Raw genomic sequence first — 21,734 nt, forward strand, 5'->3', positions numbered from 1 at the left:
AGAGGAGCCCTAGAGTATGGCTGGAGAATCTGGAGAGTGAGCATGGGCCCCTCTGTGTCTCTTTCCAGTATATAAAGCGCTGGCCAGGGCTTACTGGTCTCAGAGAGCATCAGCTCCCGGTGTGCGGCTCTAGAAGCTTCTAGAGCTTCTAGGGGCTGGGTGTGGGGAGAGAAGACGATGCTGTGGCAGACCCTTCCCTGCACTGCCCCCAGGATGCTCACAGTGGGTGTTAGAAGGCGGCCTCACATTGAAGGTTTGTGCTCTTTTGGGGGGTGGGGAGCAGACTTTCGACACTCCCTCCACATGACCATTTGGCAGAATTGAAGGGGGAAGAGGAAAGAGTGACTCTCCAATGTTCACTTGTGTCCTCCTGGGCACTGTTAATTAATATTTAAATTAACATTATATCCAGGGCAAAGCTTGGTAAAACTTCTCTGCGTGTGGGGAGGGGGACAGAGAGCCCAGTTAAGAGGCTCTGGAAGCATCCGGGTGAGGCGAGAGACGGTGGGAGATGGGTCCAGGGTAGAGCAGAGGAACTGGTGATGAGGGGTCAGATTCTCGATATAGTTTGCGAGCAGAGTCCAGGGGGCGAGCTGATGGAAGGCTGTGACTTCGGGGTCAGGGATGACTCTGAGGTCTGGCCTGAGCACCTGGAAGGAAAGAGCAGCGGTTATTTGAGAAGGAAAAGCCTGGGGAGAAAACCCGGAGCTCAGTCTTGGGTGTAGAAAGCTGGAGGATCTGGAAGATCCTTGGGGAGAGAGCAAGAGAGAGGCTGGATAGGACTCTGGAGGTTAGGGGAGAGGTCCAGGCTGGAGACGGACGCGGGGAATGATCGGCTCACGACTGGTGCTGAAAACTCACGAGACTCATGGAGTTTTCCGGGCTGTGAGTGCAGAGGAGCGGAGCACACAGTTCCTGGAGCTGTGGCCGACGATCCAATTCCAGGCTTCATGGGCGAATACCGAGCCCACATCTGCTGCCTCACTTCCCACTCTGGGCAGGACCTGCCGGAAAAATCCGCATCTCTGGCCCTGGGAGTGGCCTGCATTGTCCAGCCCGCGTCTCATGCTTCTTACCTCCCTTCCCTGCCCACACTCTCTCCTCCCAGAATCCACTGCATCCTGACAGAGATAAAGCCACCCAACACATCCTTTAGCCTGCGGGAAGGGATCTGTGGAGCTGGGGTCCTGTTTACGTCACCCTTATCATCCATTCAAGGTCTGATGGGAACTGTCATTGCCAGCCCCTCACAGATGTCTTTGAACTGGGGCTAGATGTGGTCAAGCCCTTGGGCACTATTCGGGGTTCTCTCTCCCCCTCCACCACGCCTTGGTGCGTCTTAGAGCCCTGTCGGACCCAAGTCTTTCTCCAGGGTCCCAGCAAGCCAGCAGAGTGAATAGAATGGCCCCCATCTTACAGATGAGAAAAGTGAGGTCCAGAGAGGTGAAATTATTTGCCCAGATTAGCAGAGGCAGGACTGGAATGTAATAGCCTGACTCTTAAGGTTCGTGCATTATCTCTGCTTCCAGGTGAGAAATGTGCTCCCGGGAGCACCTACCATGTGCAGGGCACTGAACGCCACCTGAGTTTGACAGTGTTTGGCCTGAGCAACCCTGTCAGCCTTGTTACCCCAGAGGAGGTGAGGGGGCTCCTGAACTCACTGTAGTAACTCTTCTTATCTGAGCAGGACCGTGCTGGGGAGCCTGGGAGTTACTGATTGTGCAAACGTCTCTCTCTCTCTCAGCAAGACTTTATTCAGAGAATTTTTACAGTGTGTGGTTTGGGCTGGATTTGGGCTACAGAGTTGTGATCAGAGGTCAGGAAATCACGAGTTGGCACTGGGACGGATGACCCAGGGAGTAGGCCGAGGGCTGGGCTGTGAGGCCAGAGGCGACAAGCCAAGAGGGACAATATCCCCTGCCTCCTCTGAGGGGCGCTGTGGTGTAGACACAAACTGAATCCAAACCCCAGGTCCTCTGCCACTTTGCTCAGAGGTCAGAGGAGAGCTTTTCTACCTCCTGCAGCCTCAGTTTCCTAATCTGTCAGATCGGAAGGATGACGCCCCCCCCCCCAGAAAGTTTTATTTATTCAGTCATTGGTTTGTTACGGATGATTACATTATATCTGAGATAGCAGCTATAAAGCTCTCAGTGCATCATGGTATTTAAGGGGAGTGGGGCTCCTCCCCTGTCACCTTTCTCTTGGGAAATCCCAATTCGGGGAGGCAAGGGCTCCTCTCTGATGAGAAAGTGCATTGTTTATGTGGAACTGCCGGGGGACAGCTGCGGCCGGGAGGGCCACGGAGCATATGCTGTTCCCAGGATGTTTTATGACTGGCTACCGGAGCCCCCAACAGGACTCAGAAGCCAACCAGTCATTTTGTTCCATGTTGTGAATTGTTCAGCAAACCTTTATTATGTGCCTACTGCATGCAGAAGTACATGGGAGATTCAACCGTTCTTCCTAACTTTATCTCTGCCCCCACGCCCTGCCATGGCGACCTCCCCTCTCCATTGTCCTAAACGTCTCAGTGCCTCTATTCTCCAAAATGCCTACCCACTCTAGTCTCTGTGTATTGCACTGAGTCAGTGAGCTCTGGTCTGGGAAGTGGGAGCGCTTGAGGACTTGGAAAATCAGTCTTTCTCTGGGACTCTGTTCCCTTGATTAAAATCCCAAGGGTCGGGTTACCAGAACGCCAAGCTTTGCACACCCTGGCTTCGCAGCCTGTGACTAGGAGCTGGAGGCAGGGACACCTGGCATCCAGCCAGCCCATCTCCATCCGCACCCACAGAAGGCATGACTAGCTGATCAGGGCATTCTAACTGCCGGGCCTGCGGGGCCCTCGGAATCTTTCCACAGGGCACCTGCCAGCCATCACCAATCAAATCCGAGTTGGCAGTTGAGATTAAACGGACTTTTCATTCCTGGCTGTGCCCTGCGTTGAGTGAAGAGACGCACCAGAAAGGCTCCCAGAGTCACAGGCAAGGTGACAGACATGTGGCACAGTAGCTGGGATCAGTGGGGGGCAATGGTCCATGGGGATCACCCGACAGGGGCGTAAAGGCATGACTGCTGTGTTATTCCTGCCACATCAGCCCCTCTCTATGGGTGAGCCGTGCCCAGGCTGGGCTTCCCTGGGCAGCTGTGGACCCAGCCCAGAGGGGCAGAGCTGGGGGAAGGGCACAGACTCTGAGCCAGGCACTGTACTGGGCTTGGTCACAGATGATCTCTTTTTTTTTTTATGTTTTTTTAAAATTTTTAATTTTTAACATTTATTCATTTTTGAGACAGAGACAGAGCACGTGTGGGGGAGGAACAGAGAGAGGGGGAGACACAGAATCCGAGGCAGGCTCCAGGCTCCGAGCTGTCAGCACAGAGCCCGACGTGGGGCTCGAACTCATGAACTGTGAAATCATGACCTGAGCCAAAGTCGAACGCTTAACTGACCGAGCCACCCAGGTGCCCCAATGTTTATTTCTTTTTTTTTTTTAATGTTTATTTATTTTTGAGACAGAGAGAGACAGAGCATGAACAGGGGAGGGGCAGAGAGAGAGGGAGACACAGAATCTGAAACAGGCTCCAGGCTCTGAGCTGTCAGCCCAGAGCCCGACGCAGGGCTCGAACTCACGGACCGTGAGATCATGACCTGAGCCGAAGTCGGACACTTAACCGACCAAGCCACCCAGGCGCCCCTGTTTATTTCTTTTTAAGAGAGAGAGAGCACGAGCAGGGAAGGGGCAGAGAGATGGGGACAGAGGATCCGAATTGGGCTCTGTGCTGACAGCAGAGAGCCCAAGGTGGGATCCAAACTCACAAACTGTGAGATCATGACCTGAGCCGAAGTCGGATGCTTAACCGACTGAGCCACCCCGGCGCTCCCCAGATGATCTCTCTTAATCCTCATTGTCCACTCTGCCAGAGAGCTCCTATTAGCTCGACCTTAAAGACGGTCACACTGACACTTGTCTCTGCCACTGCAGTCGGGCCACGGCCAGGGGCGCGGGGACTGGGGAGCAGGGCTGTGAGGCATCACGAGGTCTCCGGCTGCTCTGAAGGCACCGCCATGCTGGTGCTCAGCCTTGGCTGTGAGAGGAGGTCACCAGGGCAGGAAGCCCCCAGTCTGGCGGCCTGGCAGCCAAAGGGGTTTATTTCAACCCAATGCCTTTCTTTCCAAGAAAAGTGGAAAGGCCTGTCTGTTCTGATTACCGCTGACAGCCTGCCTCAGGCCAGTCTTTGATAGAAATACTCCCATTATATAAGGGGGTTACATAAATCATCTTGTGATGTCTGTCACACGTCCGCGAGGTGCTGGCCGTGCCGCTGTGCCTCTGAAGGGGCATTTGTGTATTTCCGGAGTTGAGATGGTCAGGCCCAAGTCGCCAGGTCAGGAGGGGCGTGCCTGGCTCTCTGGGTTAGCTAAGCCCCTAGGAGGGAGTCGGGGCCTGTGAGTTAGTTAATAGTCAGCAGGGAGCAGCATCATACAATGGTCACGACCAAGCGTCTGGACCCGGCTGCCGGCATCTCAGTCCCTGGTCTGCCATTTACTGACCAGACGACCTTGGGCAAGTTTCCATGCTAATTTGTGCCTCAGTTTCCTTATCCATTGAACAAATGGCTCACTACGTGTCATATACCTTGATCCAGTGGTGAGTGCTGGCTAGGGCCGAGCTCTGAGCAGACGTCAGGGTGCAGAACAGCCTGACCTTGGGTGAATCATCTCCCCTGCCCGGCCTCTCTTCTTCACCTCTAAAATGGGAAGATGGCCCATCTCTTGGAACGGAACTTTCTACAGAGGTGTGGAAACGTAAAAGTGTCTTCAAAATTTATTTTTGGCGATTGAAAATATTACGTGCTAAAAACTGTACTAACAAACACACACTCAAACGAGTTGTAACTCACAAGCCAACACACTAGACCCGTTAGCAGTTAACCTGTTAACGGCCCAGGGGACCAGATACTAAAGCTTCTCGGGGAATCGTTTTCATTTGATGACTATCCTGAGATAGCAAGACAGACTTTTAAAAATTTACCATTTTAGCCTCTTATCTCTTTACGTCAAGATTTCTATAGGTTCTGCAACCAGAGCAAAATATGGCCGATACTAGACTGTAATCCACAACTCCTGATTTTGAAGTTCTAGGTCATCAAAACACTCTCCTGGTGGGAATCTGTTTTCAAAATAAGTGGAAATTACCGCATTTGGGTGTGTAAAAGAAATCTGCCCTCCTAGCATGTCCCTGTCACGGTTTCATATATCGGACTCCCTCAGGAGTCTGTTTAAGGGGCTTCTTTGTGTAAACACAGTTTGAAAGCCCACTGCCCCAGATGGTGACCAACCATCTGGCTGGATGGTTCGTGTCATTGTCACCTGCCTCCTCTCACTTTTGGTCCCAATCTGCAGCTGTGTTGGCTGAATTCTAGAAGTGGGTTATGTCAGATGACGTCCAGGAATTCTGGATGGGGGGCTCCAGGGAGTTTGGGAAACCAGGGAGAGTTGGGGTGTTTGTCCCAGTGATGGGTGGACAGAAGATGGCTGTTAAGTTGTCAGAACAGAGTTGGTCTCCCCTCCAGCACGTTGCACTGGGGACAGAGGAGCGAGCAAAGGAAGCCCCCCTCCTCCGTGCCCTCTGGTCCCCGCACGCAGGTGCTGAGTGGAGTTACTAGAACCCGGAAGTCCCTGACACTGAGCCATGTAAATAATCTTGAGGAGGGGTTAGCGCAGCTAGAAGGTCAGAGACCCGCATCCGTGACGGATGATGGGGAAGGAAGTCTCAAGTTCAAGTCAGCCCCGCTCACGTGCCTTTAACAGGTGCTTCAGTGGCCCCGTCTGGTGCGGAGAGATGCAATTATGAAACGGTGCTCCCTGTTCTCCACACACCCACAGTCCAGAAGGAACACCGAGGATTTGTTGTCAGGTGCAACCGTAGCCGTCACCAGGCTCCTCCACTAAGTCCTACTCTGTGCCGAGGCCGTTCTACAGAAATTCGGAGGTGAATGAGCAGTTGTGCCCTGCTTTCACGGAGCTCACTCAGGTGGAGGTAGATGGGTGGGTGGGGCAAATAGTAAACAAACAAACAAATAGAGGCAGCGGTTTTTTCATTCGGTGGAGTGGGCAACATATGTGATTCATGAAACATTTAGTGAGAAACTACCCTGCGCCAGGCCCCGGTTAGGGGTCAGATTACCAAAGGCTTTCTGGGTTAGGCCAAGGAGGTTAGACTTCATTTTGGATCTATAAACATAGGGATGGGAGAGGGTGCACGGAGACCGGCCTGGCTTCAAGTTCAGTTTTGCCAGTTATTGGCTGTGAGGCCCTGAGAAAGCAGCTCAGTCTCACATCCTTCATAGCAGTACTCCCCTCAGTGAGCTGTCGCGGGGTCAGGTAGGGTCTTCAACATGTGATCACTGATTGCAGCTCTTGGCACATATAAGGTGCTGACCAAGTATCAGTTTCTTCCCTCCTCCTCCCTCCCTACGCCCTCTCCCTCCTCCCCCTTCCTTCCTCCCTCCTCCCCCTTCCTTCCTCCCTTCCTCCCTCCTCCCACTTCCTTCCTCCCTCCTCCCCCTTCCTTCCTCCCTTCCTTCCTTCCTTCCTTCCTTCCTCCCTCCTCTCCCCTTCCTTCTTCCCTTCCTTCCTTCCTTCCTCCCTTCCTTCCTTCCTTCCTCTTCCCCCTTTCCTCCCTCCTCCCCCCTTCCTTCCTTCCTTCCTTCTTCCCTTCCTTCCTTCCTCCCTCCTCCCCCTTTCCTCCCTCCTCCCCCTCCCTTCTTCCCTTCCTTCTTCCCTTCCTTCCTTCCTTCCTTCCTTCCTCCCTCCTCCCCCTTTCCTCCCTTCTTCCCTCCCTTCCTCCCTCCTCCCCCTTCCTTCCTTCCCTCCTTCTTTCCTTCCTTCCTCCCTCCCTTCCTTCTTCCCTCCCTCCCTCCCTTCCTTCTTCCTTTCCTCCCTCCCTCCCTTCCTCCTTCCCTTCCTCCCTCCCTCCCTCCCTCCCTTCTTTTCTTTCTCCTCAATAAGTGGGAAGAACACACAGGAAAAACAGCCCATATTAAGAGCACTATGGAATGAGTTTTTAAGCTATGGACTCAGACCCCACAAGGTTCACTGGCCTCGGGGGTTTGCTACTGGCAGAGCAGTGAGGGGACGACGTCACCGGCGAGCAAAGCCCGGTGGGCTGCAGCAGGAACAGACCCCGAGCCTGCAGGAGGCCACAGTGGGAATGGGCCGGGATGGTTTGAAGCCAGCATCCCAGCAGAGAATGATGCAGAAGGCGGTTAAGTGGGCCAGCGCTGGGTTACGGAGGGATTCGAACACTAGCCGAGCCGTGTGACCTGGCCCCCAAGCAGGGGGCAGCAGGGGGCCCACCCCGGTGACCTCGGGGCAGCCCTGTGCAGGGCCGGTTCGGCGGAGCAAGGATGTTCCCGCCTGTACCGGTCAGGCTGGGCTCGGTTCTGCTGCAGAGACAACCCTCGGCTCTCAGCGCTTAGAGCGACGATGACTTAGCCGTCGTGCGGCCGCGGAGAGGGGCCGCTCTCCAGGGCGGGGGGTGGCCAGCGGTTGGGAGACTCCAGTCCAGAGACACCTCCGTGCCAGCCCCTGCTTCCCCCGCTGCCTCAGCAGGGGGAGGGGCACGGGGATCCCACGCCCGATCCCCGATCCCTAAATTAAGTTCCGGCTTGTGGGCACAGGGCCCTCTCCTCCAAACCCTTCACTTGGCCTGCAGGGACCCTCCAGCCAGAGAGGGAGGCGGCTTGAAGCCAGGCCACTGTGGCCGGCGGCAGCAGTCTATTGGCCAGCAGGAGGGGGTGGGACCATCCTCCTGGGTGAGTCCCCTGGGCCTGCCCTGCAACTGCTCCCATGCGGGCGAGGGGACCTCAGAGAGGAGTCCTTGGCATCACAGACCGTGCTACAGAGGTGGGGTGTAGGCCGCCGGCCCGGCCGTTCAGCTGAGCGGAGGAAGAGGAAGGGGGGAAAGGACGGGAAGGGGAAGAGCTGGAAGGGAAAGGAGGCCGAGCAGAGAAAGGCAGGAGGCGCGGGGCCCGCCCGGGTCGGCCGGCACGGAGGCCGCGCCGATCAGCCTGCCTCCGCCCGCGGCCTCACCTTCCCTCCGGCCAGTCAGTGGGCAGGGCCAGCGGCCAGCGCAGGGCTCCCTCGCTCGCTCAGAGCGGCCCGCTTGCGGCCCCGCCGGCGTTGGCACGGTGACAGTAGCCAAGTGTGCAAACTTGTGCCATTGTCCCCAGGCCAGGGGGAGCCATGGAGACTGGCTAATATGACACAGGAAAATGTTTGCTGATGGCAATTCTATGGGCTTTGTCCACCTCTTTCTCCATCATGACGACTCGATTTAAGTCCCTAACTGTTTGACTACAAATGCAAGGGGACCGTGCAACGCCAGCCTTTTGTCCGGCCGCGCTGAATGGGCAATTCAGGCTTTGTGCAGCTCAATTGAGGAAGCAAACATAAAGACAAGATTCCTGAGAGCTCCGGCTCCCTTCCCATGGATATCCCAGCACCTCGTTAGGGAGTCCTTCCCCGGCTACCTTTCCCGACATCAGCGAGCCGCCTGCCCTCACAGGCTGGCCAGTGGCCGGTGCCTCCGGGAGGGGGCTGGGAAGAGGGAGACAGAGACAGACAGAGACAGAGAGGGAGGGAGGAACGGGGCGGGAGGGGGAGAGGGAGAGACACTCAACACTCAAGGACAGAGGGGAAAGAGCCCGCCCCGGCTTACCCCGTCCGATTGTCTGTCTGCACTGGGGCATGGCAGCTGTAGGCCTGGAGTCTTTGGGGGAGGTATGCAAGCCCATCTCTTCTGGGCCCAGCCCCTCCTCAATCCTGGACTTTTTAAACACACGCACGCACACACACATGCACACACACACGCACACACACACACGCACTGCCCCCTCGAGAAACCAGGGAACCGAGGTCAAGGGGAGGAGGGGCTGAAGGGTAGAAATTTACCGGGAAATGATTGCATTTGGGAGCTGTCTTTTTTGTGATGGTCCCCATGGTGACAATTTGTGACGGCAAAGAATGTGGGAACGGGGCGCTGCCGCCTGATTGGGATGCTTTGTATCTGGAGAGGCGCTCCTGATTGGCCTGAGGGGCCCCCCAGCGCCGGGGACTCGTCCTCCATCCAGCCCACTCGAGGGCTGCACGACTGCTTCCAGCCGGACGCACGGAGCTCGCCGGCCACGCCGGGCCTGGCCCAGGTCTGCCGCGGGGAACCTGCCAGGCCACGTCGGCGGGGGGCCCGGGGCCGGCCCGCACCCTCGGTCAGTGTGGAGGCTCAGGCGGCTCCCGCCGGCTGGGTGGGGGCGTGGGGCAGGCTGGGGCCTGGGGGAGGAGCGAGGGGCCTCGGGTGGTGGCCCAGGAGGCATGAAATTGCTGCAGATGCTTCTGCGGGGGAGCCCCGCTGCCCACAGTCTGAGATCAGCCCGCCAGGCAGGCCCAGGCTTGAGTGCCAGACGGGGGTCCTGCCTGTCCTGCGTGAGCGCCGGGGGTGGAGCGTGGGCGCCGAAGAGGGGGGGCTGAAGCTAGCAGGCCTGGGGGCGGGGGTGGGAGGGGGAGGGCATCACCACTGGGGAGAGAAGGGGCTTGGCCTTGCTCTAAAGTGGAGCGGTGGCCTCGGCTCAGAAAATAAAAACCTCGCTGGCAAGTTGCGCACGTTGGCAGCGTGGTGTGTGGGAGACACGGTGCGCTGGGCACGCGGAGACTTGCGCTCCGGCCCCAGCGATGCCACTTGTGGCTGGGCCGCCCTGGGCAAGCCGCCCAGCCTCTCTGAGCCTCGGCTGCAGGGGAGGGCCAGACTTGGGAGGACTGAGTGGGCCCGCGTGTTCCCTCCCAGATGCTGAGGAAACGCATGCTCAGCGGCCTGAATGGGCAGCCCGGTGCCCAGGACCGTGTTTCAGGCTAAGGGGCGCTGGCCCTGCGGCCTCGGGGGAGAGGGGGGGCGGCGGCTGGGTGCTGGTGCCCGGAGAGACTCCCAATGGCCTGTGTGTCCCCCCAGGTCAGCTCTGTGCCCTCCCCTGGAGCTGCCAGCCACGAGCAGAACCCACCCGCTTCATGGAAAGCCCCATGCAGTGGCCTCCTGGTGATGGCAAACGACAGTGACGTAAAGATGCTGCTGAACTTTGTGAACCTGGCATCCAGTGACATCAAGGCGGCCCTGGACAAGTCTGCACCCTGCCGCCGCTCAGTGGACCACCGCAAGTACCTGCAGAAGCAGCTCAAACGCTTCTCCCAGAAGTATTCCCGGCTTCCTCGGGGCCTCCCCGGCAGAGGGGCGGAGCCTCACCTGAAAAGGGGACCCGAGGACCGGCCAGGGAGGCTGCCCCTCGATTCTGGCCATGATTCCAGTCCCGGCGGGGGTGGGGGCTGCAAGGAGAAGGCTCTGGGGAACCCGTACAGGGAGGAATGTCTCTCTAAGGAGCAGACCTTACAGGGGCAGAACCCAGAAGCTGCCAGGCCTGGCCAGGTGCCCATGAGGAAAAGACAGCTGCCCGCTTCCTTCTGGGAAGAGCCTCGGGCCACCCACAGCTACCCGCTGGGGCTGGAGGGGGGGCTGGGCCCCAGGGAGGGACCTCCCTATGAGGGTAAGAAACATCGCAAAGGTTTGGAGCCCTTGGATCCTGAGACGGCCCCAGTGCCGGCATCCCCAAGGGCACCGGCTGAAAAGGAGCCACTCAAGATGTCTGGGGTCTCCCTGGTGGGCCGTGTCAATGCCTGGAGCTGCTGCCCCTTCCAGTACCATGGACAGCCGGTCTACCCAGGTCCTCCAGGGGCCTTGCCCCAGAGCCCGGTCCCCGGCCTGAGCCTATGGAGGAAAAGCCCGGCCTCACCCGGGGAGCTGGCCCACTTCTGCAAGGATGTGGATGGGCCGGGGCAGAAAGTGTACAGACCCGTGGTCCTGAAGCCTATCCCCACCAAGCCGGCTGTACCGCCACCCATCTTCAATGTCTTTGGCTACCTCTAGCCGGGCTGGGAGGCCCTCGGCTCCGACCTCTGGCCTGTAGGGGTGTTGCGGGCCCGGGGAGCTCTCCGCGCGAGGAGCGAGCTGGGCAGTGGCGTGGCCTCTTGGGAACCTTCCCTTTGTGTGTGTGGATGGGAGGGGAGGACAGGATTGGGGCAGTGGCTTCTCCGGCAGGCGCCAAGTCAGCCCTTGCCTTGGGAGCTGTGGGGCCGGGCTCTGCCGGCCCCTCTCCAACCAGACCAGAGCCCGACAGAGCATCCCACTGTCCTCGTGCCGGTCTTGGGCGGCGGGGCTTTGCCCCGGCCCGCCAGCCGCTCCAGAAGCCAGAGTTACACGTCTGTTCACCTGCCCCCCACTCTGTAAGCCAATCTCAGTTCTGTTCTTTTCGAGGTGTTTTTTTTTTGTTTTTTTTTTTTTTTTGTAAATAAGAAGGTTAAAAGAATAAAGACATTTCTTTTGCAGTTCCCACATCTTGATGTCGTGAGGTTGAATGGTCCCCAGGTTAAGAAATGCTGGCTGGGCCCGGGGAGAGGGCAGCTTAGGGAAGGCGGCTGGCTGTGGGGGCGGCCGGGAAAGACCCGAAGACCTCCACGGTTTCTGAGAATGGACACTGCGGGCCGGCAGCTCCACTCAAAGGAAGGAGGGTGGAGAGGAGTCGCCGGGCAGCCACCTCTGCTTGCCAGGTCCAAGAACAGAGGGTGAGGGAGGCCCGTATCTCCAGATGGTCCACAGTGGCTCTGCAATGGGATGTGGTGCTGGACCTTTCCTCCGGGGGCCTCCTTGCTCCACCTGCAGCGTGAGGGGTGGGATGAGAGTGGTCCCCCTCTGCTATGCCTTCCACTCTGATTATGGCCTCAGAGCAGAGGCTGGGCCAAGGCAATCATGCCCGACCCTGGCCAGAGAGAAAATCAGGACACACTGGAGCTTGGCCCCCTGTGGACAAGCCAAAAAAAAAAAAAATCTCTGGCTAAGTCAGATTCCTGGGTAACCTGCTGATGGCCCCCTTCCTGGGCCTGGCACATACCAGGTGCCCTGTCTGTGGCAAGGCACAGAGGAGGGTGCTGGTGGCAGGGAGTGGCCCTGGGTCTTGCCCTGATGCTGCCTAAAGGGCAAAGCCATTGGAGAGGCATGCGCCTCCATACCGGCCCAGGGTCTGCTCTGCTGCGTGAACCTGCTCCGTGGCTGAGAGCACACAGACCTCACCAAAGCACAGCTCTCACCACTGGGACAGGTGCAGGGCCAGCCCTGGCTGGGGACTGCAGTCCCCTAATTAGCAGCATGATGCTGGAAAGTTCATCTCCCTCTGTGCCTTGGTTTCCCCACTCTATAAAGCCGGGGACTAGGTCAGTGATAGCAAACTGAGGTACCTGCCATTTCTGCACCCAAGGCAGGTGTCCTCAACTAGTCACAGTCACTCTCCCTCGGGGGCCGGATACGACCTCGGAATCCTTTCTAACACAAGGCTCCAGGATTAGCGATTGTGAAGGGCCCTTCCTACTCTGCCTGGTTTTGTTCTAGGATTCCCCTGGAGTGGAGCATCTCTATGGGAGGGCGGCCTGCTCCCTGGGAAGCCAGTGGGTTTCTGGTAGTTTGTCTGATGGTCTGGGAGGACTTGAGAGCCACGGAAGCCATATGATGCCAGCAGACTTGTTCTGAGTCGTTATCTAACACACAGGGTAGGGCATCAGGACGCTCGCCGCAGGCCGCTCCGGTCTGCTCTGCCCCTCCACACGGTACAGCAAGGTGTTAGAAGCTCTGATCCACCTATCGGCTCTGTGACCTTGGGCAAGTTACTTAACCTCTCTGGGCCAAAATTTCCTTATCAGAAAAATATGACCGAAAATAGATTGTCATAGGGATGATGGGAGCACCTGGTACTCTTGAGTGTCACAGACCTGACAGAAAGCCGCACCCGCCCAAAGTCGCCTCCCCTAGTCATCTGGGCCATCCAACTGTCCTCCCCCCAGGGGAGGAACAGAGCCCAGGGAGGCGTGTTTTCTCAGAAAGCTGCCCGAGCCCCTCTTGGGCTCCTTTCCCCAGGGGACACCCTAGTGATGCATGAATACAAACGCAGGGAGGCTTGTCTGGAAACAGAAACCTTTACTAAGAAGCAGCTGGACAGAAGCACACGGCGCCGTGACTCCCCAGGCAGAAGCAAGTTGGGGGCAAATACATGTAGGACAGCTGTGGTTAAAAACATACAGCCGTCGGGGCGCCTGGGTGGCGCAGTTGGTTAAGCGTCCGACTTCAGCCAGGTCACGATCTCGCGGTCCGGGAGTTCGAGCCCCACGTCAGGCTCTGGGCTGATGGCTCAGAGCCTGGAGCCTGTTTCCGATTCTGTGTCTCCCTCTCTCTGCCCCTCCCCCATTCATGCTCTGTCCCTATCCCCAAAATAAATAAACGTTGAAAAAAAAAATTAAAAAAAAAAAACATACAGCCGCAGCAGAGGATTCCCTGAACAAAAAAGTAAGTCGTGCTGGTTCCAAGTGAAACCCAGGAACTCACCTCCTAGCCTCACGTCTCCAGCACTAACGTCCCATGTGCTGTGTGCACAAACCGGAACCACTTTCAGGATTTTTAGTGTTTGGTGATGCTGTTGAGACATCTCTGCGGCCCAAGTATGGGGGTGGGGGAGGAGGGCTCTGCAGAGGGCTGTGGCTCCAAAGTCGTTCTCTGGAGCAGCGGTGGTCAAGAAATGGAACAACCAAGCACAAGCCGAGCACCGGCCAATCACAACCGACCCTTGGGAACAGGCCCCAGCCCAGGCCTTAATCCTTAAGCTTCTGGGTTGGGGGACGGGTGTGTGGGGGGGAATAGGGGCCGGGATCTGAGAAGGCCAAGGCTGGGGAGAGACACCTGGTGAGGAGGGGCCCTGACCAGTGCCTGTGACCAACCAGTACTGACGAGCACTCGTATTCTAAGAACCCAGTGCGTCCCAGCATCCCAAGAAGGTGTCACAACCATGCCCACCTGAAAATGGGCTGGGGGCTCCCGAAAATGCCTGGCTTCCCCCACAGAGCCACGTGAGGATCCCGGGGGGCAGCAGAGGGGACAAGGCTTCGTGCCTCCGGTTCGGTGCCTTTGCAGGGGTTGACAGTGGCCACCCCTCCAGCACCTTCGCACACGGTGGCCCGTATTCAGATTTCTTTTCCTTCCTGGTATCTCAAGTTTTGTGGCAAACGGGTGAGCAGGACGCGAGGACAAGCTGCCAGGAAACGTGTGTGCGAGGCAATCCCAGGTGTCAGGAGGCTTGTAGACACGGAGCCCTGTTTGCGATGCTGCTCCCGTTTCCACGGTGATTGAAGCAGGACAGAAAAACCAACCCCAGGCCGCTCCGCTCACAGAGCAGGAAGCTGCCCCCTCTCCTCCAGCTGCCGGCTCTCCTGTGGCTTTCAGAAGCCCAAAGGTGTCGTGCACCCTGTCCCAGCACCTGCCCCGCCCCTACACCCGCCAAGAGCAGCGCCGAAGACCCCCGGCCCTGTGGGAAGGAGGGGGTCGGGCGAGAGGGACCTCGCGGGGCAAGGTGTCATCTGTGCAACATTTATTGTACTTGACAAGTGGGTCCCCCACCCACCCCCGCCGGATCACACCTCCAGGAAAAAAGCTCAGGAGTCAAGTGGAGAGTTTTACAGACAAAGTGGGAGGGGACCGGGACAGCCCGGTGGCAGGTTGTCTCCGAAAGGCAGACTCATCCCTGAAAGCGTCGGGGGCGGGGCTGCGGCTGCCCTGCAGGCTCCCACCTGCCGCCCACCCCCCCCAACTTCTGCCCTTGGGGCCTCTGCCATTCCCAACGGCAGAGAAAGTCTGGGCTCTACTCATCAGGTTGAAAACAAACACGGGTTTTTCTCCCACTTGACACGTTGTGTTCTCTGGTCCGGGCAAAGCTCTGGCCCAGAGACCTGGTGAGGTCACGGCAGCTGCCCCAGCTGCCACGGAGGCCAACCCACGGCCTCGTTCTGTCATCAGACCCCCTGGGATTTGGGGCCACGGCTGTCCTGAGGCTTAGTGACAGTCCGAGGAGCGACTCCTCCACGCGGCCTTGGTTACTGGGTATTCTCGTGTTTCAGGTACCGAATCAGCCTGCCCGGGAGGGGCAACGCATCCAGGAGTTTTATGCGGTGCTTTCCAACCACCTTCCTCACTTGCAGCCGGCACAGGTGAGCCAGGGGCCTCGGGAGTTCTGGGAAAGGGGAGAAAGAGAAGTGCCAGCGTGTCGTTTGCAAGCAGCAGAGTTTGCCTGTGACTGCTGGCAGGTAGGAGACACCCAATCGATATGACTGGATAAGAGGGGGGCGCCTGGACCCCACCACGCTCCGAAACCCCGGCCCCTGCCAGCTGAAAAGATCTGGCGAGGCAGCTCCCGCCTCGTCGCCCCTCATCGATCCGCACGGCCCCAGGCGGCAGCTAGGGCAGGTACAAACCCATTTCACAGGTGAGGACGTAGTGGGGGGCACACCTGGAGCCGGAGCTGCCAGCCCCCTCGTCTTGTCCTCCTTCCTGTATATACACAGCCTGGACCCCCCAACACGGTCTTAGCGAAGGGGTCGGGGAGTTCGACCTCTTAAGTGCCCCCATGCACGGAATTAAGCTCTGAGCTCTGGCGGTGCAGACAGGCCAGCGTGGGGGCAGGGATGGGGCATCTCCCCACACGTCCCCAAATCCCACTTGGCTGCCGCCTCCTGGGAGGCCTCCCGGGATATCTCACACAGCGGAGTTTTCTCAGCTGAGGGGGAGGGGTGAGGTAGGAACAGGGGTTGATGTGTCTGGTGATGGGGCAATTTATTTCAGTCCTGGGCACAGGGTCTGGCACAGGCGAGGGGTTTGTTGAATCAAAGGATGCCATCCATTCACTCAACAAACACATGCTGACCCCTTGGCTGCCTGGCCCCGTGTTCCCGCCAGGGATGCAGAGGAACCAACCCAGGACTGTGGGGAAGGCTTCCACACCAGATGATGCCATCTGAGCAGGGTCTTGGCGGGTGGGCAGGTATTTGCCACGCCAAGCCGAGGAGGCCGTGGCCATCCCGGGAAGATCGGGACGCGGAGGGAATGTGGAAACAACGGCAGAGGGGCCGGGTGGCTCAAATGCCACCCAGATGCATTTCTGGCTGCTTGGTCTCGCTTAGGACAGAGCCTCCCCTCCGGGAAGCTCAGTCCCTTTCTCGGCTGAGTGAAGACTGAGTTTGTGAGGAGGAAGGCAAAAGGCCACTGGCGAGCAGAGGACAGGGCCGCTGGCCTGGCTGGCTTCGGAGACTCTGGGGTACCTGCCGCCTCTTAGAGCCTCTGTCCACCGTCCGTCTGGTAAAATGTCAACGTCACAGCATTAAACGAAAAAGCACGTGGAGAGTGTTCTGTAGATGGAGGGTGGGCTTTAAAGTTACCACAACAGGTGTTGGTTAAGAGCTATTTGTACTACCTGCTAATAAATGTTTATAGCACACCGAAGGGTTCTGCACATTTGTCCCTGGGACTAGGTCTCGGGAGCGATTACCCTCCTCTAGGGAGGGCAGAAGGGGACTGGGAGGGGTGGGGCCAACATCTAAGCAGGGACTGCTCCGCGGTCCTCTAGTGGCCGAGGATCACCGTGATAGCAGCCAATGATTCACGAACTCGGTGAATGTTTAGAGAGCCTCTAGAGCTGTGCCCTGGGTGAGTGGGCAAGTCACCACCTCCCATCCTCCGCTGTCGCTGCCCCAGTAACTCGATCAAGGGTCCAATGCAAGTGCTTCAGAGGCATTCGTGCAAATGAAAAATCCTACAGTGCGTTTGGGTTCATCGGGGCACGGGGATCAAGGAGGAAGGTGGCAAGGGAGAGGTGGGGCACTGCGGGGTGGGGCACCTGGACGGTCAGTGGGCAGGGCACAGTGTTGCTCCCGGTGCGGTCTGTGGACCAGACCTGGGAGCACGCTGAAATGCAGCCCTGCCCCACACCTACTGAGTCAGAATCTGCATTTTTCACGAAATGCCTAGGAGCTTTGTATGCACTTTACCGTTTGAAATGCCCGAGACCACTATTCCCTCCTCTACCCTGCCACACTACCTCAGTGGCCCACAAACATGGGCAACTTACTCTGAAAGTCCCGGTACCCCTCGGTGAGCTGGAGCCATTTAAAACGTGCTCGATTTGGCAAAGAGACCCCGGGGTTGGTCAAACTTAGGTTTGAATCCCAGATGCCACCAACTAGCGGGCAGACCCTGGCTCAGATGACGACATCATCTCTCTGAGGGCCAGTCTTCTAGTCACAGAACAGTCCTGGAGACCCTCTATGTGACACGCGGCACAGAGCTTGCCACATAGTAGGTGCTCGTTAAATGTCGGTAACAGTCACGTGCCCCGAGTCCTGGGCCTGAATCGGGCAGGGTGCCCCGCCGGCAGCAGCAGCAACGGCCCCTACCTGCCTTCTCCTTGATGACAGCCCAGTCCTCGAAGCTGTCGATGTGCTCCTTCAGCCGCGAGCAGAGACGCACGTTGCCTACGTAGTCCAGGAGGACGTCGATGATGGGCCCTGCCCAGCGGCTCATCTCCGGGGCAGACAGGATCTCGCAGAACTGGAAGACATTCACACACTGTGGCCGGGGCACCCGGGACCAAAGGCAGCGCCTCTGTGAGCACATCGGTCGGGGGGACCCGAGGCCGGGGAGAGCAGGTGTATTCGAGGACGGACACTGGGCATGCCCATGGCAGGATCCAGTTCTACCGGCCCTCGCCCCTCTCCTCAACACAGCCTCTGCTGCCACGAGCGGAAGGCGGGCAGCTGGGACATCACCTCTCTAAGCCTCAACTTCCTTGTCTGGAAAACGGGACTATGACAACTGGAGGGTTATTTTTTACGAGAATTAAGGTAATGTGAACATCACCTTCTTTGCACGCAGCAAGTGGCCCTGCAATGATTCCCATTAACCACTACATTGATCTCCAAGAGAACGGTGTTTCTCACCTCCTTTTCATCTCAAGTTCGGACTTTTTAAGTCACCACCACGGCCACGTCCTGCCTCTGGGTCCCTCTTTGCACCTCGTCTGCTCTTAGCCAATCTGCTCTCACCTCCATCCCCATCGGGGTCATTCAACATCATATTCCGGGCGCAGGTTTGCTGTGGGTGATGAACCCCTCAGTCTCCCACATTCCCTGCTCCGCTGTTGTTTCCTTAAATCCCCCCAGACCGGGGAGCAAAACAAAGGACGCAACCCGTGCACGGGAGCCACTGAGCTCTGCTGCCTCTGAAGCACGCCGGCCACGGGGTTCCACGGCCTGCGGGGTGTGCGGACCGCGATGCGTCCCCCCCCACCCCCTCCCCGGGCTCCGAAGGGCATCCGCCACCAGGCCACCCTGGCGCGTGCTGGGCCTGGGAAGCGCGCCCCCGCCTACCTGCACCACGCCGGGCGCCTTATCCGTGGCGGGCGCGTCCCTGAAGCGGCTGGAGGGCGGCGGGACGGGCGGGTGCGGGCCGTTGCCGTACAGGCACGAGAAGCAGGGCTCGCCGTCGCAGCCGAGGTCCATGAGGAACTTGAGCAGCGACAGGTACTTCATGGCGAACATGATGGTGGCGGGGAAGGCGGTGGGGTGCGTGGCGATGTAGGCGTCGATGTTGGCGCCGTGGTCCAGCAGCAGCTGCATGGTGCGCAGGCAGCCGTGGCGGATGGCCACGAGCAGGGGGCTGATGACGTCGCGGTTGGGGTCGGCGCCGGCGAGCAGCAGCAGCTCGGTGGCGTACACGTTGTTGTTGACCACGGCGAAGTAGAGCGCGGAGCTGCGGCGGTCCTCGTAGAGGCGCGCGCGCTCGGGCGCCAGCGGCGCGTTCACGTCGAAGCGCGCGCCCAGCAGCGCCTCGAGCACCGCGTCGTGGTTGCGCTCGGCCGCCAGGTGCAGCGGGCTGATGCCGCTCCGGCGCACGCGCGTGCGGCTGGTCACCGGCAGCAGCATCTGCACGATCCTGCGGGTGGGGCGGGCAAGCCGGGGTCACGGGGCGGCCCGGCCGGCAGGGGGCGCCGAGGGTCCAGGCCGGGCCGCTGGGGACTACCGTGTGAGGAGGCAGTGGCCCACCAGCGGGGGGCGCCGGGGAGCCAGCCGGTCCCACAATGACCGCTTTGGGAAGGACGGGTCTGCGGCTATCCCCGCTTTGCAGATCAGGGAAACTGAGGCTCCGAGAGCTTCGACCACCTTCCCGAAGTCACAGAACCAGGAAGAGGTGGAGCTAGGCTTCACTCTCAGAACCCATGGCCTCCGAAGTCCTACCTCTGAAAGATCTCAGCCCGACTGGCCTGTGGTTTCAAGAATTTCCTGCTGACTTATTTCAGGGTAAAGAGTGTTCCCCATTCCCAACTCATTCCCTGAAGGAATGGACCGGAAGGCCCACAGACCTGATGCAGGAGGCAGTGGAGCCCGTAGTGAAATTTGGAGCTAGAAGTTTGGCACCTGCCCTGCCTGGGTGGGGCGGGGGAATAGGGGGACAGTGACAGTCCTATCCGAGAGCTCACAGCGTCCCAGGAGACAACTAAAGGATTTACAAACACAGTTTGGTTTAATCTTTTCCACAACCCATAAAGTCCGTCTCATCATTCCCATTGTGCTGATGAGAAAGCTGGAGGCTCAGAGAGGTTGGCGGACTTGTCCAGGCCGTATATCGGGAAAGGCAAACCAAGAAATGTACCCCCTTCCTGCCCCAGGGCTGCGCCGTCCTGCATCTCTGTGGAGCCGCCAGGTCCTGGGGGACAGGAACGGATGAATGTATTTGGCGTGGACCACTCCTGCGCTCGGCCCCGGTCAGCCCTTGGTGACCACAGAGTCCCTTCCCCTCTCCTGTGAGTCTCAACACCTCTCTCCCTGAAGCCTAACTCGAGTCTCTCCCAGGCTGTCTGCCTTGCCTGTGGCCTGGAGAGGGTTGGTCAGGTACTGCTGAGGCTGGAGATTCCTGTGATCCCTGGCTTTGCTCTCTCCTGAATCAGACACTGCTCTTAACATTTCATCTGCATTCATCTATTATATCTTCCCAGTAGCCCTGTGAGCTAGTACGTGTGCTATCTTAGTTTACAGATGAGGAAACAGAAGCCCAGAGAGGGTATGTGACTTGCACAAGAACACACAGCCAGTCAGTGACGGAGCCAGGGTTTGAACCTAGGCAGTCTGATTCCCCAGGCCACACTCTCGACCCCTGCCGTACGTCTTGTGTCGCAGGCAGGGTGACAGCTGATAGGTCACAGAGTTTGGCGTCCCCGCGCATTAACTTGCCTGCCCCAGTTTACCTTCACTGCAGCCCTGTGGGATAGCCTGAGGTCTGTGACCTTCCCTTTGACAGATGTGATTCAGAGAGAGGAGGCAACTCATCAAAGGTAGTAAAGCAATTCTGGGGGCTCTTGACCCCTTGTATTACTCTCTTCCCCTAGACCGCTGCCACCTGTAAGAACGAGCTTCCGCCACTGACCCCAATCCATCCAACCCTTGCTGACAGGTGACTTCCCAGCCCCATGTGGCCACCAAGGAGGTGGCCGTGGTGAGGCAAGCAGGTGCCACCAGGCCTGTTCCCATGCCTCTCAGCCTCCTGGCATGCTGGCTTTGCGGCTTCCTGGAAATCTCATGCCAGTGATCTCCTGCTAAGATCTCAGCGGAAAGTATTATTATTGTTAGCGACGCCGTGTTTGCCTAAAATCTGCCCCTAAAACCTCAAAAGGAAATTCACACACCCAGGGGGGCTAATTGCCTCCTAATTTCTATTTGTGCAGGCGCAGGAGGCCTGACCTCACTCTGTAGAGGTGCTGGTCAAAGGCAGGGCTGGGGCCTCGCCCTGGACCACAGCCATCACCAACAAATGCTCCCTAACAGCCGTGGCATGCCCAAGCCCGGGAAAGAACAGCGAGAGAGACTGCCCTGGGGCCGCTGGCCAGATGGGGCTGGCATCCCCGGCAGGTCACAGCTGGCCTCCAGCAATGCCCTGCCCAACCAGGGGAAAGCGGCAGGAATGTGGGAACATGACTAGCGTCACCTACAGTCCCAGAAACGTCATCCTAATAACACAATAAAGTCATCTTAATGTACGCTTCCGTAGGACTTCGCAGAGTAACTAATATGCCCTGCAGGACAGGGTCTGGAGATCAGCCTGTCTAGCCCTCCCATTTTATAGGGGGTGAAACTGAGGCCCCGGGCATGGGGTGAGGAAGAGGGTGAGATTGGATTGGAGGCGGATGACAAAGCCAGGGCAGAATGTAGGTGTCCAGAATTCCCAAGGCCAGGCCTTTCCGTGATGCCTCACTCCCCCAGCCCCAGGGAGTGGCCGCGTTGGTGGCCCTGCCACAAATCATCACTCCTTTTCCCCAGCACGTGTTGTGGGACAGAGGGCTGGAGGATGAGGAGGTGATCCCATTGATCTGAGTCTCTCTACTTCTCGCACAGGCAGGTCCTGGGGCCACAGGGCTCAAAGTGTACCTCATGAAGAGGAACAAAGCTGACCACGGCCCAGTAGAACCTTTGGTGTCTGGGAGGCCAGGTTCCCTGCACCCCCCCACTTCTCCCTTCCCTGGGGCAAGAGCCACACCCACCAGCTTAAGCCCTGAGACCAGACCAGACCCAGCTCAGGGCTATTTCAAGGAGGCCTAGAGCAGCAGCTGGCCAGGTGACCTTGGACCCCAGTCACAATAACTGCCCCCCCCCCCACCGCCTTGTTTCTAGGACCCACCAGTAAATGAGTCCAACTTTCTCTGTCCCAGACAGCCTCACTGTCTTTTCTCCAGGCCCCGGGTCCCCACCCAGGATTCTGGTGTCCTCAAGGCTGCTGCCC

The 21,734-nt window shown here is 58.4% G+C and overlaps 2 protein-coding genes and 1 long non-coding RNA gene across 12 annotated transcripts in view; 1 reads left to right on the forward strand and 2 right to left on the reverse strand.

Moving 5' to 3' along the window:
• Positions 1-353: 353 nt before the first annotated feature.
• Positions 354-2,774, reverse strand: LOC125167203 (uncharacterized). Its single transcript, XR_007152693.1, has 3 exons — positions 2,689-2,774; positions 862-1,004; positions 354-650 (listed from the first exon to the last, which is right to left on the reverse strand). It is a non-coding gene; the product is annotated as an uncharacterized LOC125167203 (long non-coding RNA).
• Positions 2,775-2,899: 125 nt separating this feature from the next.
• Positions 2,900-11,387, forward strand: FAM181A (family with sequence similarity 181 member A). 3 transcript variants are annotated; one of them, XM_047861046.1, is made up of 3 exons: positions 2,902-2,986; positions 5,810-5,990; positions 10,002-11,387. In XM_047861046.1, exon 3 carries the CDS (start codon positions 10,089-10,091, stop codon positions 10,965-10,967), a length of 879 nt encoding a protein of 292 aa, XP_047717002.1. In that variant the 5' UTR covers positions 2,902-2,986; positions 5,810-5,990; positions 10,002-10,088; the 3' UTR covers positions 10,968-11,387. The 3 variants fall into 3 exon arrangements, with proteins under 3 accessions (XP_047717003.1, XP_047717002.1, XP_047717004.1); XM_047861047.1 differs by lacking the exon at positions 5,810-5,990 and having other exon boundaries at positions 2,900-2,986; XM_047861048.1 differs by lacking the exons at positions 2,902-2,986; positions 5,810-5,990 and adding an exon at positions 7,021-9,267.
• Positions 11,388-14,490: 3,103 nt separating this feature from the next.
• The window catches only part of ASB2 (ankyrin repeat and SOCS box containing 2), a 42,456-nt gene continuing 35,212 nt past the window's right edge, over positions 14,491-21,734 (reverse strand). For all 8 annotated transcript variants that reach the window (XM_047862492.1, XM_047862493.1, XM_047862495.1 and 5 more), the window contains 3 exons: positions 18,332-18,896; positions 17,360-17,513; positions 14,491-15,144 (listed from right to left, as the gene is read on the reverse strand). In XM_047862492.1, coding sequence (XP_047718448.1) covers positions 15,008-15,144; positions 17,360-17,513; positions 18,332-18,896 — 856 coding nt within the window. In that variant the 3' untranslated portion in view covers positions 14,491-15,007. The remainder of the gene's footprint in view (positions 15,145-17,359; positions 17,514-18,331; positions 18,897-21,734) is intronic.

Source organism: Prionailurus viverrinus, chromosome B3, assembly GCF_022837055.1.
Source record: "Prionailurus viverrinus isolate Anna chromosome B3, UM_Priviv_1.0, whole genome shotgun sequence".
Lineage (NCBI taxonomy): Eukaryota > Metazoa > Chordata > Mammalia > Carnivora > Felidae > Prionailurus > Prionailurus viverrinus.

What these genes read in the sequence shown, in the direction of transcription:
- FAM181A (XM_047861048.1), top strand. Translation starts at nt 9,058, where the DNA reads ATGCTTTGTATCTGGAGAGGCGCTCCTGATTGGCCTGAGGGGCCCCCC. An exon ending in GGGGCCGGCCCGCACCCTCG is followed by an intron (nt 9,268 to 10,001) that starts GTCAGTGTGGAG and finishes GTGTCCCCCCAG; the next exon opens with GTCAGCTCTGTGCCCTCCCC.